The following is a 21,446-nucleotide window of genomic DNA, read 5'->3' as shown; positions in this document are numbered from 1 at the left end:
TCCCCACTTGAGGCAAATATGTCGAGAATGGGAATGGTCTGCGTTCTCTAAAGGAAAACCAAGATATAGTTACAGAAAGTGTTGAGGAGGCCCAGACCACAGGTGTCCATTAAAGGCTTCAACCCTGGACATGTTCTAGCAGTGGCCACAGACATGTGGAAGAGGCTTCTGCAATTAACTGAATAGGAGGCTGAATTAAGGATCCCAAATAGTACGGAATAGTAGATTCCTAGAAATAAAATCCATATCAAAGTATCTTAATTGCAGTGTTAATATTGTGGAATTACGTTGTGATATTTCTGGTAAGGATTAAACAGTTGATATCATCCTTCAGAAAATAAAATTATATTTTTTCTCTTCCTCACTCCAGAAAACTTGGATGAAACTATTGCTCTTCAGACCAAGAACAAGCTAGAAAAAAATGTTACTGACAATAAGAGCAAACTTTTTCCAGGTATGATTTATTTAACTATTTTTCTACCTTTGAGCACAATAACCCTTTGAGTGGTAAATAATGGCTTTAATAAACATTGATAAATAACTAGAGGTTTCAAAAGTTTTAAAATCTGAAATCCTACCATAGGATTAAGTAGCTATAACCTTGGCTATTTTGTCGCTAGTCTCAGCATAGAAATCTGACCCCAAGAAGCATTGAAAAGAAATGTAGGTCTTTCCTGAAGATTCTTAGGAGGTGGCTCATGGGAAAAGGAGGAGGCTACATCATGAAATTTTCTACATACATGAAATTTTCCTTTCAGTATTTTTTTCTCTCCCAAGAGCACAGTTTCTCCAGACCACTATCCCTGGTCACCTGTCTACTTCACTGGCTCTCCCCTCCCAAGTCTTTTCTCTCCTCTGAGATATTCTATGCCCCTATGTTGTGTGATTCCCCCTCTTGGTTTCTTCACTTCTGCATTTCCACCCAATACAACACAGAACCAAGCTGTGCAAAGGAGCCTGCTTTGAGGGGGGGAGGGAGGAACAAAAAGAGGAAGGATCACAAGTTCTTAAGCACGATTTTGTGTCCCTTTCACAGCAGTTATGTACATATATTTGATGGAATACTATATAGCCTTTTATTTATTTATTTATTTTTTAATTTTTTTTTAATGTTTATTTTTTTTGAGACGGAGAGAGACACAGCATGAACGGGGGAGGGGCAGAGAGAGAGGGAAACACAGAATCGGAAGCAGGCTCCAGGCTCTGAGCCATCAGCCCAGAGCCCGACGCGGGGCTCGAACCCGCGGACCGCGAGATCGTGACCTGAGCCGAAGTCGGACGCTCAACCGACTGAGCCACCCAGGCGCCCCCTATATAGCCTTTTAAAATGATGTTTTCAAGTAGTTTTCAATAACCTGGAAACATCCTTCTGTGATGATGTTAATGACAAAAGAAAGTGACAAAATTATACTGCAACTATGGAGAAAAATTACGCATCCAAAAATATAGAGAGGGGCGCCTAGGTGGCTCAGTCGGTTGAGCCTCTGACATCAGCTCAGGTCATGATCTCACAGTTTGTGAGTTTAAGCCCTGCATCAGGCCTGCGGCTGTCAGCACAGAGCCTGTTTCAGATCTTCTGTTCCCCTCTCTCTCTTGGTCTCTCCCCCACTCACACTCTGATGCTCAAAAATAAATAAAATATTAAAAAAAAATTTTTTTAATACAGAGAGATCGTAGCACTAGTGGAGGTTTTCATAATGAGAGTAACTGACTCATTTCTTTTTTCTTTTTTTTTTTCTATAGTAATAATGTTTTTACTGACAAAAAAGAAACAAAGCTTTTTGTTAGACTGCTTGATGTTTCCTATTTTATTTACAACAGGGATACATTGCAGTTGTTTTCAAGTGGTTAGCTACTTTAAGGTTTATGACTTTTTAAAATTCAATAGAAGATAGCCAGAAATAAATATAGTTTTTTTCAACTCTTGTCCCCTCACTTTTTTTTTTGAAGTATAATTGATATGGAAATTAGTTATTTTTAAGTGTCAAGTGAGCAAAGATTATCCCATCTTGACAGCAAGGGTCCAACTCTCCTCTTTGCATTAGGGTGACCAGGGATAAGGGAATGTGAAGAAAGAGGCAGAAGGAAAGAAGTCCTGCGATAGCCCCAAATTCTTAGGTGCTACTCTCAGTCATAGAATGTTGTTCAAAAATACAACATCATGGAGAGGTTGAACAACAACCAAGTTATTTTACTTCGAAATGAAGACTCAAACTTACTTTGGGAACTGACATATGCCACTTCATTGCCTACCTTGATTATAGTAAGGAAAATAATCTATGTTCTAATGACACAGTAGTAGAAGGGAAAGAACACTAAACCAAAATCTGGAAAGTCGGTGCTTTGGCCCACCTCTTTTGCTAACTCGGTGCATATCTCCCATTCTGGGCCTCAGTTTCCTCGTCTGTGAAATGGGGGAAGGAAGTTGGACAATCACTAGATTAGACAATCACTAAGACCGCTTTCAGCTTGAAAAATGATCCGACCTTACGCTGTACCCTTTCAACAAATTTATTTCTACATTACAAATTGGTTAATGGATAGGAAATAGGGTTCTAACAACAGTGCTCAATCTGATTACAGCACCATCAGAAAAAAGTCATGAAGAAACAGATAGTACTAAGGAAGAAGCAGCTAAGATGGAAAAGGAATATGGAGCCTTGAAAGATTCCACAAAAGCTGATAACCCAAGAGGAAAGACGGATGAGCCAAAAGGTACGGAATTAACAGCTCTAAGTTGGCAATGAAAGTGGGGGAAGCAAAAAATTTCACCACACAGGTTGATCAAAAATGCACACCCCACCAAATCTGTGAAATCAGCACCATCTGTAGAGAAGAGATTCAGCACATGGTATCTTTATCTGAATAGCAATCTTTTTTAATGGCCTTGAGTCTCTGAGAATGGCAAATTGGTTTTATCTTCTGATGGGCTTAACTGTCCAATGGACTTTTGTGCTTGGAGAGGAATGCTTATGACCATTGTGCATTGTTTAGTGTCTAATCTGATTTATTAACTTATTAAGCAATATTTCTTTAAACATAATTAACATTCCTCTAAATGTTACTTATTTAAGAAAGTAATCAAAATTTACACATTTAACAGAGCATATTTCCTTAATCATTTACAATGATAGAAATGTGACACTCTTAAGGCCCTGATTAAAAATCATAAATCCAATATATCAAATTTCCTTAAATAACCTAAATGTCTTTAAAAGCAAAAAGCACACATTAAATGAGCCCAATAATTACAAAACTTATGTTTTTATTGTTATTCTTACACATTCCTGAGGTCCAATTTTTTTCTGCCTTAGGAAGTTTATGTGATACAAAATTTACTTCTTCCCAGGATTTTAAAGAATTTACTACACCCTTAAAGAAAAAGATCCTGGGCAAGGGAAGGGGCACAGAGGGCGGAGAAAGAAAGAAAAAGAAAAAGACCTTATGAGGATGCAAGGTCTAAGTTGTTAACCCTTTGATTTCAGATCAGGATGAGGATCTGGTTGTATAGGCCAGTGGTTCAAGCCCCTTTTACTATGAAGTGTGCTAGTTATACCATGGAAAATATATCTATCTTCTCAAACTGTCTATACCCAAAGTTGTGAACAGATGACTTAAACCTATTTTTATGTCATTATGATATATTGACCTCTTTGGTATAATTGGAATGTTACATATGTCTGTCCTATCAGTGTCTCATTAGCAGGGTCATCTAGAGGTTTTATTCCCTAGGAAATGAGGGAGTGGGTCCGCGCTGTCTCTCGAGGGCAGGGGAGGTGTGACATTCAGCTAATTTATCATCTGAAGATACACCATTGGGCTCTCCTTTCATTATTTATTATGTATAATCATTAGTGACAATGAACTGATGGACTTTGCTCATTCCTTTCTGGATGCTATGAGACCACAAAAGCTGGTCATGTTCATAGTATAGCTCTTAATTTTGAAGGGACTGCTTGGCCTATTTACAGGTTCCTAGTCTTTGTTGCTCATATAGATAGAAACAAGTTCACATTCATGTTTGATAATAGATCCTGTTTAACAGTATCTGTATATTAAGTTAAAAAAAAAACTAGCTATGTATTTAATACCTTGTAACTTACCAACAGCAAAAAATTACCAACAACTTCCCCTTTGTATCACAACTACCTTTGTTGACACTTAATGTCAATCTTTTCCATTTATGTAAGATGATGATGACAATGATGATGATGATGGTGGTGGTAGTGATTTTATGCTCCAATTGGTATCGCTTGGGCTATAGGAGTTCCTCTGTCCCTCCTTTATCCTTTTAGCACTATGCCCAGTATTTTTAAAGTATCTTTGCTCTCTGGCAACAACAGGGTATTCTAGACCCACTGAATTTTCTCATCCCAAGATTAAAACAAATTCCTCTTCAAAGATTTTTAGTTACTTTTTGTAGAAAATATAGAGATCTGAACCTGAGTTATATAGGTTCAAATGAGTAGTAATGTGGGCCCAGAGAACTGCTTCTGTTCCAGTTACTGGGACTTTTTTGAGACAGAGGAAAAATATATTTTTTCTTAATATATCAAGTTCATGTTGATTTTTCCTATCTAAAAAGGCTTTATATTATTGTATTTTTTTTCTCTAGTGCAGATTTCATAGACCGTCACAATTCTCTCCTACATCAACATAGCTGATGCATCAATTCTAATTGTTGGATATAGTAGCCTGTGTTGAGAAAGGTTATGATGTTTCCTCTGGGCTCAGGAGGAAAGAACTTGGGAATAATTAATTAATAATGTTTGTCATGGGCATAAGAAGGGGGAATTGGTAATATACATGCCATGTTAACTGACTCTTAGACCAGTCACACTGCTTTGATACTTCCCTAGGTCTACTTTGGATGAATGGTAAACTTTTTTAAATGTCTTTTAAAAAAATTATAGCAAAATACACATAACAAAAGTGGTCATACTAACCATTTTTAAGTGTATAATTTAGTGGCATTAAGTACATTCATATTATTGTGTTACTATCACTACCATCCATTTCCAGAACTCTTCTCATCTGCAAAACTGAAATTCTATACACGTCAAATAAAACTTCTGATTCCCCTCCCTCTTCAGCCCCTGGCAACCACCATTCTACATTCTGTCTTTGTGAATGTATTGTAGGTACTTCATATGAGTGGAATTATATAGTATGTGTGCTTGTGTGACTAGCTTATTTCACTTAACATAATGTCCTTAATGATCATCTCTGTTGTAGCATATGTTAGAATTTCCTTCCTTTTTAGAGCTGCATAATATTCCATTGTATGTATATACATACCACATTTTGTTTATCTACCCATTTGTCTATGGATGCTTAGGTTGCTTCCACCTTTTGGCTGCCATCAGTATGGCTGTACAAATATCTCCTCAAGACCCTGCACTCAGTTTTGGGGGAATATTCCCTGAAGTGGAATTGCTATACCATATGTTAATTCTACTTTTAATTTTTTGAGGACACACCATACTGTTTTCCATAGCAGCTGTACATTTTTACATTCCCCCCCCCACAAAGAGTGTGCAAGGGTTCCAATTTCTCTAAATCCTCATCAGTGCTAATGGATGTGAGGTGGAAGGTGAGTGGTAAACTTTTGATAGATAGCTAACCAAGAAAGAGTGGTCCTGTAGCCTGAGAAAGAAAGCCAGGAACTGGGCCGCACAGAGCACTGCAGTTCAGCCCCACAGAAAACCAGCATGCCTAGGTCATCTCCTCCAGGAGTAACCCATGTGTAATGACTATATTTCCTGAAGACAGTAAGCCATCATCTAAGTCCTTTGACTGGCAGAGGTGGCATGCTCAGTGCTTAAGACAACACCTTCTATCACTATGCAAATATCCCTGGGAATGGATGCTGACAGGTATCTTTGCTTGTTTTAGGAAAACATTGTGTAAAAAAAGAAATCTGAAGGAGTTGATTCTTGGTAGTCTCCTATTCCTATTTAGGATGTAAGTGTTTAAAGGCTAATGATGAGGTTAGATTTCTTTTCTCATTAGGAATTTCATCAGATACTAAGGGGGAGAGAAAAGAGTAAAACTCCATCCATTTAGTGTTACTGTTTGTCATGGCCCTCCTGAAACATTAGGAAGAGGGTAGGGATTGGGGCTAAAATTAGTCCCCTCTCCATTATTTGGAGATTGAATTTATTCATACTACCCCTGACCCCTGTTATTCTGAGATAAGGAAAACTGATTTCAGTACAATTTAGAAAACACCAACCTTAGCTTAAACCAAGGGCCAACATTTCTTGAAAACAAATTGAATCCCCAAAGGGCATGTTATGACTCATACCTTTGTATTGACAATTGCTTTGCTGGCACTTTTCTCAAGGATATTTTGTTTCTGTTGTAGAACCACTGAGACAACACCTATTGCCCCTGGGCAGAAAAATAAAGGCCTCCATGTGGGTAAAAGCAGGACTTACTGGGTTTTCTGAGACATTTATTCAGCTATAAATACACATGTATTCTGATGGCATGCCTGGCACTATGCTCAGGAAGTAGACCTATTGAAGTAATATAAGAACAAATGCTGACCTCTGAGGACTCAAGCAAGCTTTGAAATGATTTGAGAATGTTCTTAACCCATATGTAGGCAAGCCTAACACAAGCTACATACATGCACATGTATCTCCCCTATCGATGAGTCAGGAGCATGCAGAACAGAAAGAAAGTTGGAAGACATTACAGGGCAGAGCAAGGGATGAGGTAATGATCCAGATAAAACCACTTCAAACAATAATCATAAGCAGAACACATTGTCAGAAAAGTCTGTAAAGAATCTGTTTTGGTCTTGCAATGTGGGGCGATGGCCCCATCGAACCACAGCAAATATTTATTAATCATGCCAAGCATATGCTGGACCCTGTGAGGAATAGGAATAATAGTGGACATGGGAATAGTAATACCCTCAGTTTATCTCAGGCTTCAGTTTACACAGCATGTTTCCATGCCTCTTGTTTTAGGTTTAATGTAAAAAAAAGTCCAATTTAATTACCAATAATGAAAAGTGGCACATCCACCTTTGAATATAATTGAGTTACACTATTGAAAGTCCTGTATTCTACAGGGATTCACATTAAGAATAATCTTTTAGGGGAGCTCCTGGGTGTCTCAGTAAGTTGAGTGTCCAACTTCAGCTCAGGTCATGATCTCACAGTTCATAATATTGAGCCCCACATCAGGCTTTCTGCTCTCAATGCAGAGCCTGCTTCAGATCCTGTGTCTCCCTCTCCCTACCCTTCCCCGGCTTGCACACGCACTCTCTCTCTTTCTTAAAAATAAATAGACATTAAAAAAAAGAATAATCTTTTGTGGTGCCTGGGTGGCTCAGTTAAGTGGCTGAATCTTGATTTCAGCTTGGGTCATGATCTTACAGTTTGTGAGATTGAGCCCCAAGTTGGGCTCCATGCTTGGGATTCTCTCTCTCTCTCTCTCTCTCTGCCTCTCCCCCACACTCACACTCATTCTTTCTCTCTCTTTCTCTCAAAATAAATAAATAAACAAAAAAAGAATAATCTTTTAAAATACTGATTTCTAATTGGTACAGTCATTTGAATGATTCCATAATTATTCCTAAATTTAGGGGTATGCCAATGAAATCATATTTATTTTAATTTCAACCATATTTATAAAATTACCTAATTTTTCAAGTAAATTGCTCTCTGGAGGCTAAAGAAAAGTACTTTAAAATTTTATTCCATGATCTAAGTATGGATCTATTTGCCAATTCGATGTTTACTCATTCACTTCTGCTCTATGAGTCACTGAAAATCTTTTTTAAAAAACCATCCAAAGGATAAGATAAGTATTAGCATACTCAAAAAGTCATTCCATTGCTATCATTTGTCAAGTTTATGGCCAGATTATGGAAATAGGTGAAAAAAGTGATCTCTATGATAGCTTTCACCTAAATATTCTATTATTCCCATATCTTCCTTACAGAAACCAGAAAAGAAAAGGTAGCCTATTTAATTAATAAATGGCTAACTCATGTGGATGCTGTTATTTTTAAAGCAACATAAGAGGAAACAATTTGTGCCTTTTATTCAAGCCCCAAGCCATTCTGCTAACAATGTCCAAAAATAGTAAGTACAGTCTTCTCCCCTGTGAGTCAGGAAGGATGCCAGGAGCTAAGTCCAGGCACAGGAGACCTACCATCAACACAGGTTTTTTGAGGATAGCAAAGGAGTGTTTCTTCCCATATATAGAAACCATGGACCTTCTTTTTAGAATTCATCCCTAAATTATAAATAAATAAACCAAGGCTCAGAAGATGAAGTGATTCACCCATGATCCATAGCCAAAGAGTGTCAGAGCCAGGCCTTGAACCCTTGTCCCTTGACTCCTATCCAGTACTCAGTCTGAGTATTTTCTTTGGGGCATGTAAAATGTCATCAATGTACAGAAATCCTTACACTGAATGGCTCTGAGGCCCATGTTGGCATCCATGATCCCATTATCACTTACTTTGTTTTATACCGTTCAAAACTGTAATCATGTAATCTTTACAGAACTTTAAGCATATCAAACTTAATTTTTATAAGCACTCTTTAGAAGATCTACTGTCTTTAGTATGTCCAGAATTCAATAGGTTAATTCTATTGATTTCTACAATGTTTTGTTGTTGTTGTTTTCTAATGGGGCTTTGGGGGTGGGCAGATCAGGTCAACATATCACAGTAAGGACAAATTCGTGTATAAAAAAGGGTATTTCTTTGCAGTGCTGAAAACCAGAACAGCCAGAAAAGGAGGGCTGCGTCTTGATTCTGGCCCTCTTCCCATCTGCTTCAGCATATGTTTTAAAGCTTGTGCCATATTACCTCAGCCATGAGCTATTTTTTTCCAAAGGAAACTGAAATATATTTGAAAAAAATAGCCCAGCTTTCCAAAGTGGACTCTCATGGGCTTTTACTGCACACTGTGTAAATAAAAGGTTTGCTTTACAGCTCCTGACAGGAGGAAATGTAAATAGGAACCAGCTGCTTCTCTCCAAGAGCAGAGGAACACCTGATTTTATTCACCTTGTTACCAATGCTCCAGTAAACTTGTGGAGATCTCAGTACTGATGGCAGTGGTTCCCAAACTTTGCCCCACATTGGAATCACCTCAGGACCATTTTTTAAAAATGATGCTCAGTCCCTACCTCAGGATATTCTAATTTGATTCATATGAGGAGTAGCCTTGGCATCAGGATTTTTTTAATGTTTTTAAAAGTTTATTTATTAATTTTGAGAGAGAGAGAGAGAGAGAGAGAGCATGCGAGCGAGCATAAGCAGGGAAGGGGCAGAGAGAGGGAGAGAGAGAGAGAATCCCAAGCAGGATTTGTGCTGTCAGTGCAGAACCGAATGCAGGGCTTGATCCCAGGAACTGTGAGATCATGACCGGCATCAGGATTTTTTAATGATTCCCTAAATGATTCTCCTGTGCAGCCAAGTTTGAGAACCACTGCCTTTCTTCCCAGTTTGGTAACAACAACAGGCACTAAATCATTCTAGTCTAAAAGGTGAATCTCACCCAGCTACACTCAGTAGAGGCTCCAGATTCATTCTGGTTCAAGACCAGGCTCTGACCGTTACTCAGCTGTGTCCCCCTGGGCATGTCACTTAATTTCCCTGAGCCTTAGTTCCTTCATGAGTAAAATTGGAACTAATAACTCTTCTTTCATAGAGCTCTGTGAAGATTAAATAACATACAGATAGAGTATGTCTAGCACATTTGTAGATATTTTAAACTGTTTCTGCTATAACTATCACTTAAATTCAGAATTCAAATAAACAATTCATTTTTGTTAAGGAAAAAGAAGTCTATGCCATTTATACTTTAAAAAATTGTATCTACGGGGCACCTGGGTGGCTCAGTTGGTTAAGCATCCAACTCTTGGTTTTGGCTCAGGTCATGTTCTTACAGTTTCATGAGTTCGAGTCAGGCCCTGTGCTGGCAGTGCAGAGCCTGCTTGGGATTCTCTCTCCCCTTCTTTCTCTGCCCCTACCCCACTGGTGCTGTCTCTGTCTCTGTCTCTCTCTCTCAAAATAAATAAATAAATACTTTAAAAATTTTTAATATATTTTCTTCTTATTATGATTTGGTTTCTATATAAGAAGACTTTGCCCATTTACCCATTTACTTTATTCAACAAATATTTATTGATAGACTATTCTGTGTCCAGCTTTATTCTAGGCATGGGAGCATATCAGCAAACAAGAAATATTTCTAAGGGGGAAGACAAAAAATAAATTTACGTAGGTTATATGATTCAGTAGAAAATGATAAGTGCTATGGATAAAAATAAAGCAGAAAGGGGGATGAGGGTGATGGGGGGGTTCTATTTTAAATTACAGAAACTGTCATAATCATATGTTATGATCTACAAGATAGTAGTTTAGTTTTTAAATGAATTGCAGTATAGTTTTCTTCAAGCTGCAGTAAACTCATTCTCTGTTATGGGTTGGTAATATCAATATAGTGGATAAAATTGCTTCTTGTGCATTTCATACTTTTTAAAAATTAATATTTTTATAGAAAATTAGTTCCTGAGCAAAAGGCAACCTAACAAGATGATGCCGAGTCCCCTTTTTCTTTTTTTTAATTTTTTTTTCAACGTTTATTTATTTTTGGGACAGAGAGAGACAGAGCATGAACGGGGGAGGGGCAGAGAGAGAGGGAGACACAGAATCGGAAACAGGCTCCAGGCTCTGAGCCGTCAGCCCAGAGCCCGACGCGGGGCTCGAACTCACAGACTGCGAGATCGTGACCTGGCTGAAGTCGGACGCTTAACCGACTGCGCCACCCAGGCGCCCCCCGAGTCCCCTTTTTCAAACTGCCTTAGGCTGGCTTCCTTCTGAAGCAGACCCTGAGAGAAGGAGTTGCGGTCTAATTTAATCGGGAGATGACCACTGGGGGCATAGATACAAGAGACAGGGAAAGGAGAGAAGCCCATAGAAAGTGGTTTCACTAGTGGGCTTCAGCTGTGGGCAACTGGGGCTTCCCACTGAGGATCTCTGGGAGGCTGTATGGAATGTTTCTGAGATATAAGGAATATATCATATAAGGAGTATAAGGACATAAGGATATATCATATAGGGATATAAGGAATATATAGCATATCTGGAATAAGGGAGACATGGGGTGGGGAAGCAACAATGTCTGCTACACTATGGCCAAAACCCCAAACCTTCATTCTCCTAATTCAGAATTTTTAACACCATATTTACACAGAGACTAAGCTCAGGTTTTCCTTTTCTCAAATAAGCTTCCAATATTATGATGTATCATAAATAATATTGTGGCACGAATGCTTAACATTATTTAAAGAACAAGACTATTTTCAAACATTCGTAAAAGTTTCAGAAGCCCTAATTACTTAATATGCTAATGACAAATTATCTATTTGTTAAAGCCCTATGAGACCCACTACTTTGATTTAAACTCTTCAGTTGCATTCTCTAGAAATAGTCTACACTAAGATTTCTTTGTTCAGCATGCCTTTTCTAACTGAATTAATTTGAAACAGAGAACAGTGTTTTTATGTTACCAAATGCAATTGACCTTCTCAACAAACAGGCAACAGACAATGAATATTCCTATATTCGCTGTACTAAAATGTTATAACATCAGCTAGGACTTTGGTCTTCCACGTGCTCTAACATTCTTAAAAACAAAGCACTGAAATCAAGACTTTTTTTTATACAGTTGACTGAAGTGAACAGGGGCTGAAAATCGTAGATCTCTTCTTTTGTCCACTTAACCCTTTTGCAAAAGATCTTCTCTGTGCTTCTTTGGGGTCCACATAACATGGAGCCCCACTGGTGAGGCAAGAGTAGGCTTACAAGATCAGGAAGAAGGATGCTCAGGAGGTCACTTAGGTAAATGCAGTAGTGGAAATTGGAACATCAGCAAATCCTAAGGCAGTGTTATTGTTCATGGACTGTAGTCAAATGCACCCAGGTTCAACCCTGGCTCTACAACTTACTAGCCATATGACCTTCAGCATATTACTTTATGTCTCGGTTTCTTCATCTGTAAAATGGGGATGAAATGGGACTGCCTTTAAAAGGTTGTTGTGAAGAGTAAAAGAGATACTGCATTTTGGAGCTCAAAGCACAGCCCTTGGCACATCATAAGAACACAGGTAACTCAACCAAAAAGTCTGGGGAATAGACTAGAGGTAACAGGGCTCAAAGGGGGCTCAGAATGGGTGGTTACCACACAGAGCTTTGGCAGCCATTGATTCTTGCAGAGCCCCTGGACTTCGAAGCCTTCCGTTCTTAGGCCACCCAGAATTCTCCAGACTACCTGGTCCCTTGGTGCAGACACTCTGGGCACTAGGGACCTCACCTGGTTTCAGAGATGGCTGGTTTCCTTGAGACAGAACAAGGCTACATCAGTGTCTGTGACTGAAGATAGACTTTGCTTTCAGATAGTGCAGGTAGCAGAAGTTTGGGAAGACTAGAGTCCAAATTCTACTTCTGTTATTTCCTATGTGGCCTCAGACAAGTCGCTTAGCCTCTCTGGGTGTTAGTTTCCTCATCTCTCAGTGGATGGTAATGCCCACTTGCAGACAACAATGTACATGAAGGGCACCACAGAGCAGGCACTTCTCTCACAACACTCGAGGCTCATGGGAGAATGTTTATATCCAGGGGAGTCTTACTAGAATGAGTTCTAAGGTTCATACCCAAACCTTGAAATGAGGCCCAGGTCATCTCTTCATCTGAGTTGTCACACGCTCCCTGCCAGATTGGGCAGAAGACTTGTATAGCAGCCTACACTAAGCCACAGATTTGGACTTCCTTAACATGACTTATTTGGTGATGGAGTCTTTTCAGGATCTGCCACTCTGATTTAATTCTTGACCTGAGAATACTCCTAACCAGTTGGAAGAACTGGAAGAACATTCCTAACCAGAAATGATGCAGTCTAAGAACTGTTCACCTATCCAGTGAACTGAATCAAAACTCTTCTCTGCCAAGACATGAGACTGCAGTTATGTGTGTGTGAATAATGGCTCCTTGACACTTACTAGCCTGCCTGGTCCTGTGTCCTGGAATCTCATCTCTACCCTTTCTCCTCAACATCCCCCACCCAAATATGCACACTATTTTGTTACTCACAAGTGCTTGAGGAGTCCAGCATTTATGGTTCTGAACAAGAGTGTGGTCTTTAAAAAGAGATGCAGTGATATTTTATGAGTATTTGCTATGAGTTTTTTTCCCTTTTCCAGGGAAAACGGAAGCCTATCTGGAAGCCATCAGAAAAAATATTGAGTGGCTGAAGAAACACGACAAAAAAGGAAATAAAGAAGGTAAGGATTTAGTATGGTTGCAAACTGCCAACCTCACCCATTTGTCAGGGGTTCTTGTTAAATAAAGTTTCCCACAGTCAAACTGGGCTAAAGTCTCCTGTCAGAGTCCAAAAACACTACAGGATACAGGAATAGAATCTCCATTTCTCTTATTTTTCAAAGCCACCTCTTGGGCAAAGGCCTTTTCTTTTACATTTTATTATGAAATGTATCAAACAAAAGTAGAGAGAATAGTATAATTAATCCCCATGTATCCACCAACCACCTTCAATAATTATCAATATTTTGCCCTTTTCTTGGAGTATTTATTTTCATAAGTTTTTTAAGTTTATTTATTTTGAGAGAGAGAAACAGCATGAGTGGCAGAGAGAGAAAGAGAGAGAGGAAAAGGGAGAATTCCAAGCAGGTTCCACACTGTCAACATGGAACCTGCTTGGAAATCCAAAGAAATCCAAGCAATTCCAAGCAATTCCAACCCCAACAGGGGGCTCGAACTCACAAACTGTGAGATCATGACCTGATCTGAGATCAAGAGTCAGACGCTCAGCCAACTGAGACACCCAGGGCCCCCTTGGAGTATTTTCTAAAAAGGGAATTTTTTGACCACATATTAGATGGACCCTGCAATTACAAAAGCAGTCACTCACTTAAAACACAGAACAAGACTGTTCTGTTCTGAGTACCAGAGATATGCAAATGTAAGATGCAGCCTCCCCTTGCCCTCCCTGACCCCCAAGGAGCTCCCAGCACCACTAAAGCCTGCTCGGCGCTATCATAGACAGGTGCAGTGCTACAAAGGTGGGGGGCACATCTCCTTACAAGGATGCATAGCACTGGGAGAAAGGATTGCAGGAAAGCCTTTGTTGGAAAGCTGAGTGACGAGAGGTGGATGCAGAGGAAACACGGCCCAAGACATAAAAGGACAAAAGAGAGTCATGTGTTCTGGGAACTGAAGCCACCCAGTTTCCCAGGAACACTGGGTATCTGTGGGAAGGATCGGCAGCCAGAGGTGGGAGGTGGGTAGCAGCCAGATCAGGAAGGTGCTTGCGTGTCCTGCAAAGGAGGTAAGTTTTAGCCAGGGGAACCTAAATTAGGACTTAATTAGGTTAAGAGCTGAGAAATCTCTCTGGCAGCAGTGTGGCTATAGATCGAAGAAATAGGACCCCAGGGGATTGGACAGAGATTGAAGGCAAAGATCTGGAGCAGAAATTATGGGGCTTAAACCAAGGCAAGGCAGAGGAAATAAAGAAGGGAGAAACTTGACAGCAATGGATACAGATGAGTCCAGTATGACTCCCAGGTGTCTGGCTGAGCAGTTGCCAAAGGATGCTTTTAAAATGAGATGAGGGGTGTTTTCCAACTTGAAAGTGCATTCAAATCACCTGCAGAGCTCTTACATGTCCTGACGTCCAGGTCACATCTCAGGACCACTACAGCAGAAACTCAAAGAAAGGGATGCAGGCATCAGTATTTTTAACCCCCTCCCCATGATTCCACTGTGTAGCTAAGTTTGAGGACCACTGATATAAGAGAGCACAATGGGAGAAAGAGGTATTTTCAGTTCCTCTTTAGCCTATGGTCTTGTTAAATTCAGTGAAATGGAAATAATTATCAGCTTTTCACACATAGTTTATTTGACTCAAAATAATGTGAATTTTCAGGCTATCAGTTCCATTAAAATTCACATGAACCATATTACATCAAATCTGTCACTGATTGATGAATGAACCATTGTTTCATGTACCACTAAGGAAGAAAAGTTATAACATGCCATCAGTGACTGTAAAGACTTTTAAAAAATGGGGCGCCTGGGTGGCTCAGATGGTTAAGTGTCTAACTTTGGCTCAGGTCATGATCTCACAGTTCATGAGTTTGAGCCCTGCTTCAGGCTCTGTGCTGACAACTCAGAGCCTGGAGGCTGCTTTAGATCCTGTGTCTCCCTCTCTCTCTGCCCCTTGCCTGCTCATTCTCTGTCTCTCTCAAAAATAAACATAAAAAATTTTTTAAAAATATACAATAAAAAATGTTTATCTTAGAATGAGTGTAATATAGAAAGTACCAAAATGCATTCTGAAACCAATGTTAATTTGATGGTCCAACAATTTGGAATACTTATGTTATTTCTTTCACTGATTAACATGAATCACACTCCCGGTCATAACCCGCAACATCCTGCAATATAATCTTCAACTTCCAGAAATGATCAACCTAGTCAAGCATGGAACCCTGGTGCTTGCATCTCCAAGGCTCTGTGAGCAAATTTCAAAATGACGGTATTGAGTTTGATGCTCCCTTCTGCCCTCAGGAAGTGAGGGTGATGTGCAGTATACCCCCCTGAAGACAGAAGCAGACAGCTTTTCCTCCATTGCCTTCATATGTGCTCTGCTTGACATAGGTCATCTCTTAAAGCCGGTGGATCTCGTTCCTAGGGTCACACAGTGGCTGCAGCTGTGTGAGCAGGAAGTCCAGTAGCTCTATTAGTTCTGACCTTCCTTAACCTCTGCTCATGCCCTTTGCTGGGCAGGGGTCTGGGTAACCTGCCTCTCCTTCCCAGAGCCAGGAAAGGGAGGTGCATGTGATGTGATGCTGAGAAGGATAATAAAACTTTATGCACCTTTAAAAAAAAAAAAAGTCTGTACTTTTAAAAAAAATGAATCACAGCCCTTTTTTCTTTTGAGCCTAACAACCTTAAAACATATTTTTAAGATTAGCAACGTGACTACTGACTTGTGTAATCTAACAGCCAGCTAGTTTTCCTACGGCGCACAGTGAGAGCTGTCTTAACGATACAGTTTTTCCATTTCAAAAGAAAGCAAAATACTTTCCTGTTTGTCCATTCGAATCACCCAGACCTCTTCACATCTGCCCTTGAGCTGTCTTTCGTCCCACTAAAGACGTTGACCCTGCAGCCAACTCAGAAAAGCCAGTATTAATTTGAGCTGGTGATAATTAAGAGGCGCCTCTTTGTGCCCTATGAGACTGGAATCAGCTTGTGAGGAATCAGCACACAAATCATATGTGCAGCTTGATTCTGTTTTGTCCTGACAGGGAAAATAAAAGCCAACAACAAAACCCAAGCACTTACTGAACATTTGTTCTACACCTGTTAGTGGCTTCACGTTCATTACTTCAAGGCCACAGGGTGGTTCAGGGCAGTGACAGACAGACCTGGGTTCAGAACCTGACTCTACCATGACCCAAGCAAGTGACTTCCCTCCTCTGTCCCGTTTCTTCATCTCTGAAATGGGGATACTAATGCTTACCTCATGGAGTTTTGTGAGCAGCATATCAGATGATGGGTGTAAAGTGCCCCGGCTGGCAGTTATGTCTTTAATCTTCAAGGCGAAGCCCTAATGGGAGCAAATGCCTCTCTTGGTTGAGAGGAAACCGGCTTTATCTGAGCCTCAGCTCATTTGATATGATAAACACCTGGCACTTATAGAGATGTTCTTTATAGTTTTCCTTTCATGGGGTGCTCTGAGCTTCTGTTACCCCCTTTCCTTTTTTTTTTTTTTTTCCTTTACAAACTGACAGAAGGCAGGGCTCTCTTCTAGCGGCGGCTATAGCCAAGGTGAATGGCACTGTCCTCAAGGAACTCAGCTTCGGGCAACTCAGAATCTGGGGGGGAATCTCCCCAGGTACACTGTGATGTGGAAGACCCCCATGTCCAGCCCTGAGGGATGTGTGCCATAAATTTTGGTACCCTCCATAGGATGCATTGTACATAGCCATTAAGTGGTGTTTCGGGAAAATATTGATGCTTACTGTGTAGAGTGAAAGAAGATTGTTAATAAGGTTGTATATTATACTGTGATCTTAATTCTGGGTTGAGATAGATATATTTGAAAAGCAAAATATACATACATATATTTTTTCTTTTTTTTTGCTTATATTTATAACAAAATACTAACTCTGGTTATTTATGATTAATAGAATTCAGGTTATTTAAATTTTATTTTTGTGTTTATTTTTCATTTTTTAAAACAATGAGCATCAAGGAAGGATGTGGGTTTTAAGCTTTCAGAAAAATGCCACAGGTGTCCTCCTTACTTGAGGATCTCTTTGCTTTTGATGGGTGGTTTGATGGTTTACACAGATTTTTTTGTTTAATTAGGACAGAACCACAAAGCAGTTTCTCTTTATAAAATAAAAAAGCTCTGTGCATTTTTCCTCCATGCATATAATTCAGATAGTGTGAAAATTATTGTCATTCTTTTTCTTTCTTTCTTTCTTTTTTTTTTTTTTAGTATTTATTTTTGAGAGAGAGACAGAGCACAAGCAGGGGAGGGCAGAGAGAGAGGGAGACGCAGAATCTGAAGCAGGCTCTTGGGGCTCAAACCCACAAACTGTGAGATCATGGCCTGAGCCAAAGTCGAACCCTCAACCGACTGAGCCACTCAGGTGCCCCAATGGTAATTCTTAACTCGGAAAAAAAAAATGGGTTGTCACATCAACAGGAACTTAACCTGTATAACAATTACAGAAAATCAAAACACCTGGTTCTATTTGTAACTCTTACTACCTGTGTGACCTTGAAGGTACTTAAGCTTTAGGATATTGTCTCCCCAAGTGTGATTCCCAAACCAGCAGCAGCAATATCTCCTGGGAGTGTATTTAAAATGCAGGATCTGGACCTCTGCCTCGGACCTACTGATACAAATCTGTAAGAGCCCCCAGGTGATTGGTATAAAAAGTTTTCAAAGCCATAGTCTATGGGCCTGTTCTCCCCATGCTCAAATGATGGTGATACTCCCTACCTGAACACCTTGCAGGTGCGATCATGGACAACAAATGAGACAATATACATAAACACGATTTTAAACTGTAAAGACTGAAAAAATGCCAACATCTAATATGTCTTCTGATGTGAAAGACTGCGATGGAATAGTAGTTGTGTTTTTGTATAAAACGCTTCTTAGTTCATGGCAATCACTATAAGGGGATGTCTCTTTCCTATCTCTGCTCATGACACTCTGACGATATTTTCCAGATTATGACCTTTCAAAGATGAGGGACTTCATCAACCAACAAGCTGATGCTTACGTGGAGAAGGGCATCCTTGATAAAGAAGAAGCCGATGCCATCAAGCGTATTTACAGCAGCCTGTAAAAATGGCAAAAGATTCAGGAGTCTTTAAACTGTTTCAGAAAACATAGCTTCAAACACTTCTAAGTCTGTGATTAAAGTAATTTGAGTCAAGGATTTTTAGAAAGTGACGAAAGTGCAGTAGTTAACCTTTTAGAAGTGGTCAAACATAGCTTTCTTGCCATAAAAACAATTTGAGAAGTAAAGTTGTATGTAAGCTGAGATTTTGTATATAGAATCCTTATTTCCTTATAGATTTACATTTTATAATCAGAGATATGCTGCTTTGGAAAGCCTGTAACAGACTGAATTTAAAACTGAAGCTTCTTCCCGCTGTGTCACATAGACACCCCCTGAAGAATTAGGGGGTTCTGTTTTCAAGGCATGCTGGGTATCAAAACACCTCATAGAATATGTCTGTTACAAGATGTCATTTCCATCACCAGTTCCCTTTTGGGAGTTAAAATAAATTAACATTTTCTCAAAGCCTATCTAGCATAAAGGATAGCTCTCTGCTTTTTGGCTGTTCCTGCTGGCTCTTTATCAGTCCCACTGGTGCAGAAAGGAACCTGGAAAATGGGCATAGGAGTTGCTGGTTTCATCAGTAATTTCCCCCACTCTTAATATTTTCTATTAGTGAATTTTCAGACATCCACTTTATTAATAGGGATAACTGTATGCTCCCCAAGAAGAAAAATGAGGTCATAAACACTACCAAAGCAAAGTAAAAATGTATGCCAGATCTGGGTTATCTAAGCTGAATTTAATCCAGGCCAACATTTCTCAATTGAGAGCAAGAAAGCCAGGCAGTAGAACAGAAACACAGAAAACAATCATTCCCTTCTTTGTGGACCAGAGCTGGTAAATGAACTTCCCTGAGGAAAAGGTTAATGAACTTGGGGTCCCTGCATCTCCTCTCCCTCAGCTACCATCACAAACACATCCCTGGAAACCCACAGTGGCCCAAGGTCCTCCTGAAATGTTAATGGGCAATGTTCCCAAACCAAAGAATGCTTTGCAAATGCATTATTCAGCATAAAGTAATAACATATTTTTCTATATATTTCAGTTGGAAATCTGAATATGATGCTCTGTGTATTAGCTGTCCCTAATCCAAATGGCCTTCTGATACTTGTCTTGAATGCTCCTGCTTGGTACCTACTTTTTGGTGAGGACGGAGGAACTTATAGGGAAATGTAAGAGGCTATTTTTCATGGGTAGGAAACCACTGCTGCTCCTCCCCCTCCTGAGTTGTAAAAATAAACAAAAACCAAAGCCTGACACACACAAAAACTAAACTCAGTATGTTCTAGACAAGCCAGTACTCACTGGTGAGCAGTAAGGGAGAGCTAAAAACAACCTATGCCCAAAATATCCTTGCCAAACACAATGAGTCAGAGCATTTTAATGTCATTTTTGATAACATGACTGCTACCTCACCTGTGTCCTATAGGGCTAAGTCCAAATGGGCAGCTTTTACATCAGAAAAAAAAAAAAGTCTGGCTGCAATTAAAGCATTTTATCCATTCACTTTTCTATAATTTATCTATGCGGTATATTTTAAAATGAGACATTTACTTAGGGAATGTATTGCAGTTTTCCGACACAGTGACATTCATTAGCTCCCAGCAGTAACCAAGACAAGCAGGGGATCGTCAGCCTTGTTTTATAAATGAGGAAACTGGTTCACAAAAAGAACAAGGGCACAGCATGTGCTCAAATTCTGATGGCCAAGAAGCAGTTAAAGCGTGGCCTCAAACCTGGTTCCTTGTGGCTCAGTCTACTCCTCCAAGGCAGTACTAAAGTACTCTGGTCCAAGACAGGTCAGCTGTGGCCACAACAAATTCAGAATTTAATTTAATGAAGGAGAGAGATGTTTTGGCCACAAAGTGCTAAGAGAGACCTTAGGCAATGATGAAATATTCAGAAGAGTATTTCTAAGATTGTGCCCTTAATTTTAAATTTCTGCTTATATTACATCTTTTGGATAGTGTTTTTGGATTTATGTCTTTTGGATTTCTTTCAAATTTCAGCTTATGTTAAACAACATAACTTTACATTTTTTAAAGTTCCTTTGCCTCCAGAGAGGCCTAGACCTTTTCTTACAGACATGATGGTTTCCCTTTTTTTTTAATTTTTTAAAAAATGTTTATTTTTGACAGAGAGAGAGAGACAGAGCATGAGCAGAGGAGGGGCAGAGAGAGAGGGAGACACAGAATCCGAAGCAGGCTCCAGGCTCTGAGGCATCAGCACAGAGCCCAACGTGGGGCCCGAACTCACCAGCCATGAGATCATGACCTGAGCTGAAGTCGGACGCTCAACCGACTGAGCCACCCAGGCACCCCAATTTTTTTTTCTTCTTGTTTTCTCCTCTTCCAACTAACTCCTCATAGGTAGTAGCAAGCATGATCAAGAGATCACCCTGGGGTGCCTCAGTGGCCCTGAGTGAGTCATTCGAGCATCTGACTCTTGATTTTGCCTCAGGTCACGGTTCGCACCCTGTGTTGGGTTCTGTGCAGACAGTGGACGGTGCAGAACCTGCTTGGGATAATCTCTCTCCCTCTCTCTTTGCCCCTCCCCCACACTCACACCCTCTCCCTCTCTCCCTCAAAATAAATAAACTTTAAGAGAAAAACATATCACCCTATATCAAAAACAATAATAGCATGAGAAAAAAAAAAACACAAGGGATTATGTATGTTATGAACAAATTCCAGCCAAGGGCAGACAACTGCTGTTCCCATGCATGCACCTATACGTCACCCTCAAGGGCTGGACCTGTGCGGTTCTGCTTCTACCAGCTCTGTTGCATTGACACCTAAGGACACCTGTTTCCTGCTTAACAGAAGACCTGGAGGAGCAAGAAAGGGAAGAGAAAATGAGGGGAAAGTCCTGTTTGCTCCACAGAAAGCAGATTCCTTTGGGGAAGTGGGGGACGGGTAAATATGGGAAATTTTTGTGGAAGCTTAAGATTTAACCTGATACTTGAATAAAAATTGAGACCAAAAAAACCCTTTAATTGTAAGTAATGTATTGCTTAAGTC

General features: G+C 39.9%; 1 protein-coding gene across 1 annotated transcript in view; it reads left to right on the top strand.

Moving 5' to 3' along the window:
- Positions 1-18,426, top strand: part of SCG3 (secretogranin III) — a 33,589-nt gene extending 15,163 nt beyond the window's left edge. The window contains exons 9-12 of the mRNA XM_047074454.1: positions 371-454; positions 2,584-2,715; positions 13,237-13,317; positions 18,308-18,426. Coding sequence (XP_046930410.1) covers positions 371-454; positions 2,584-2,715; positions 13,237-13,317; positions 18,308-18,426 — 416 coding nt within the window. The remainder of the gene's footprint in view (positions 1-370; positions 455-2,583; positions 2,716-13,236; positions 13,318-18,307) is intronic.
- Positions 18,427-21,446: the final 3,020 nt, after the last annotated feature.

Source organism: Lynx rufus, unplaced genomic scaffold, assembly GCF_022079265.1.
Source record: "Lynx rufus isolate CCGP_SWC_20201006 ecotype Redwood Valley unplaced genomic scaffold, mLynRuf1.p SCAF_13, whole genome shotgun sequence".
NCBI classification, from domain to species: domain Eukaryota; kingdom Metazoa; phylum Chordata; class Mammalia; order Carnivora; family Felidae; genus Lynx; species Lynx rufus.
This window is presented reverse-complemented; position numbering and strand designations above follow the sequence as displayed.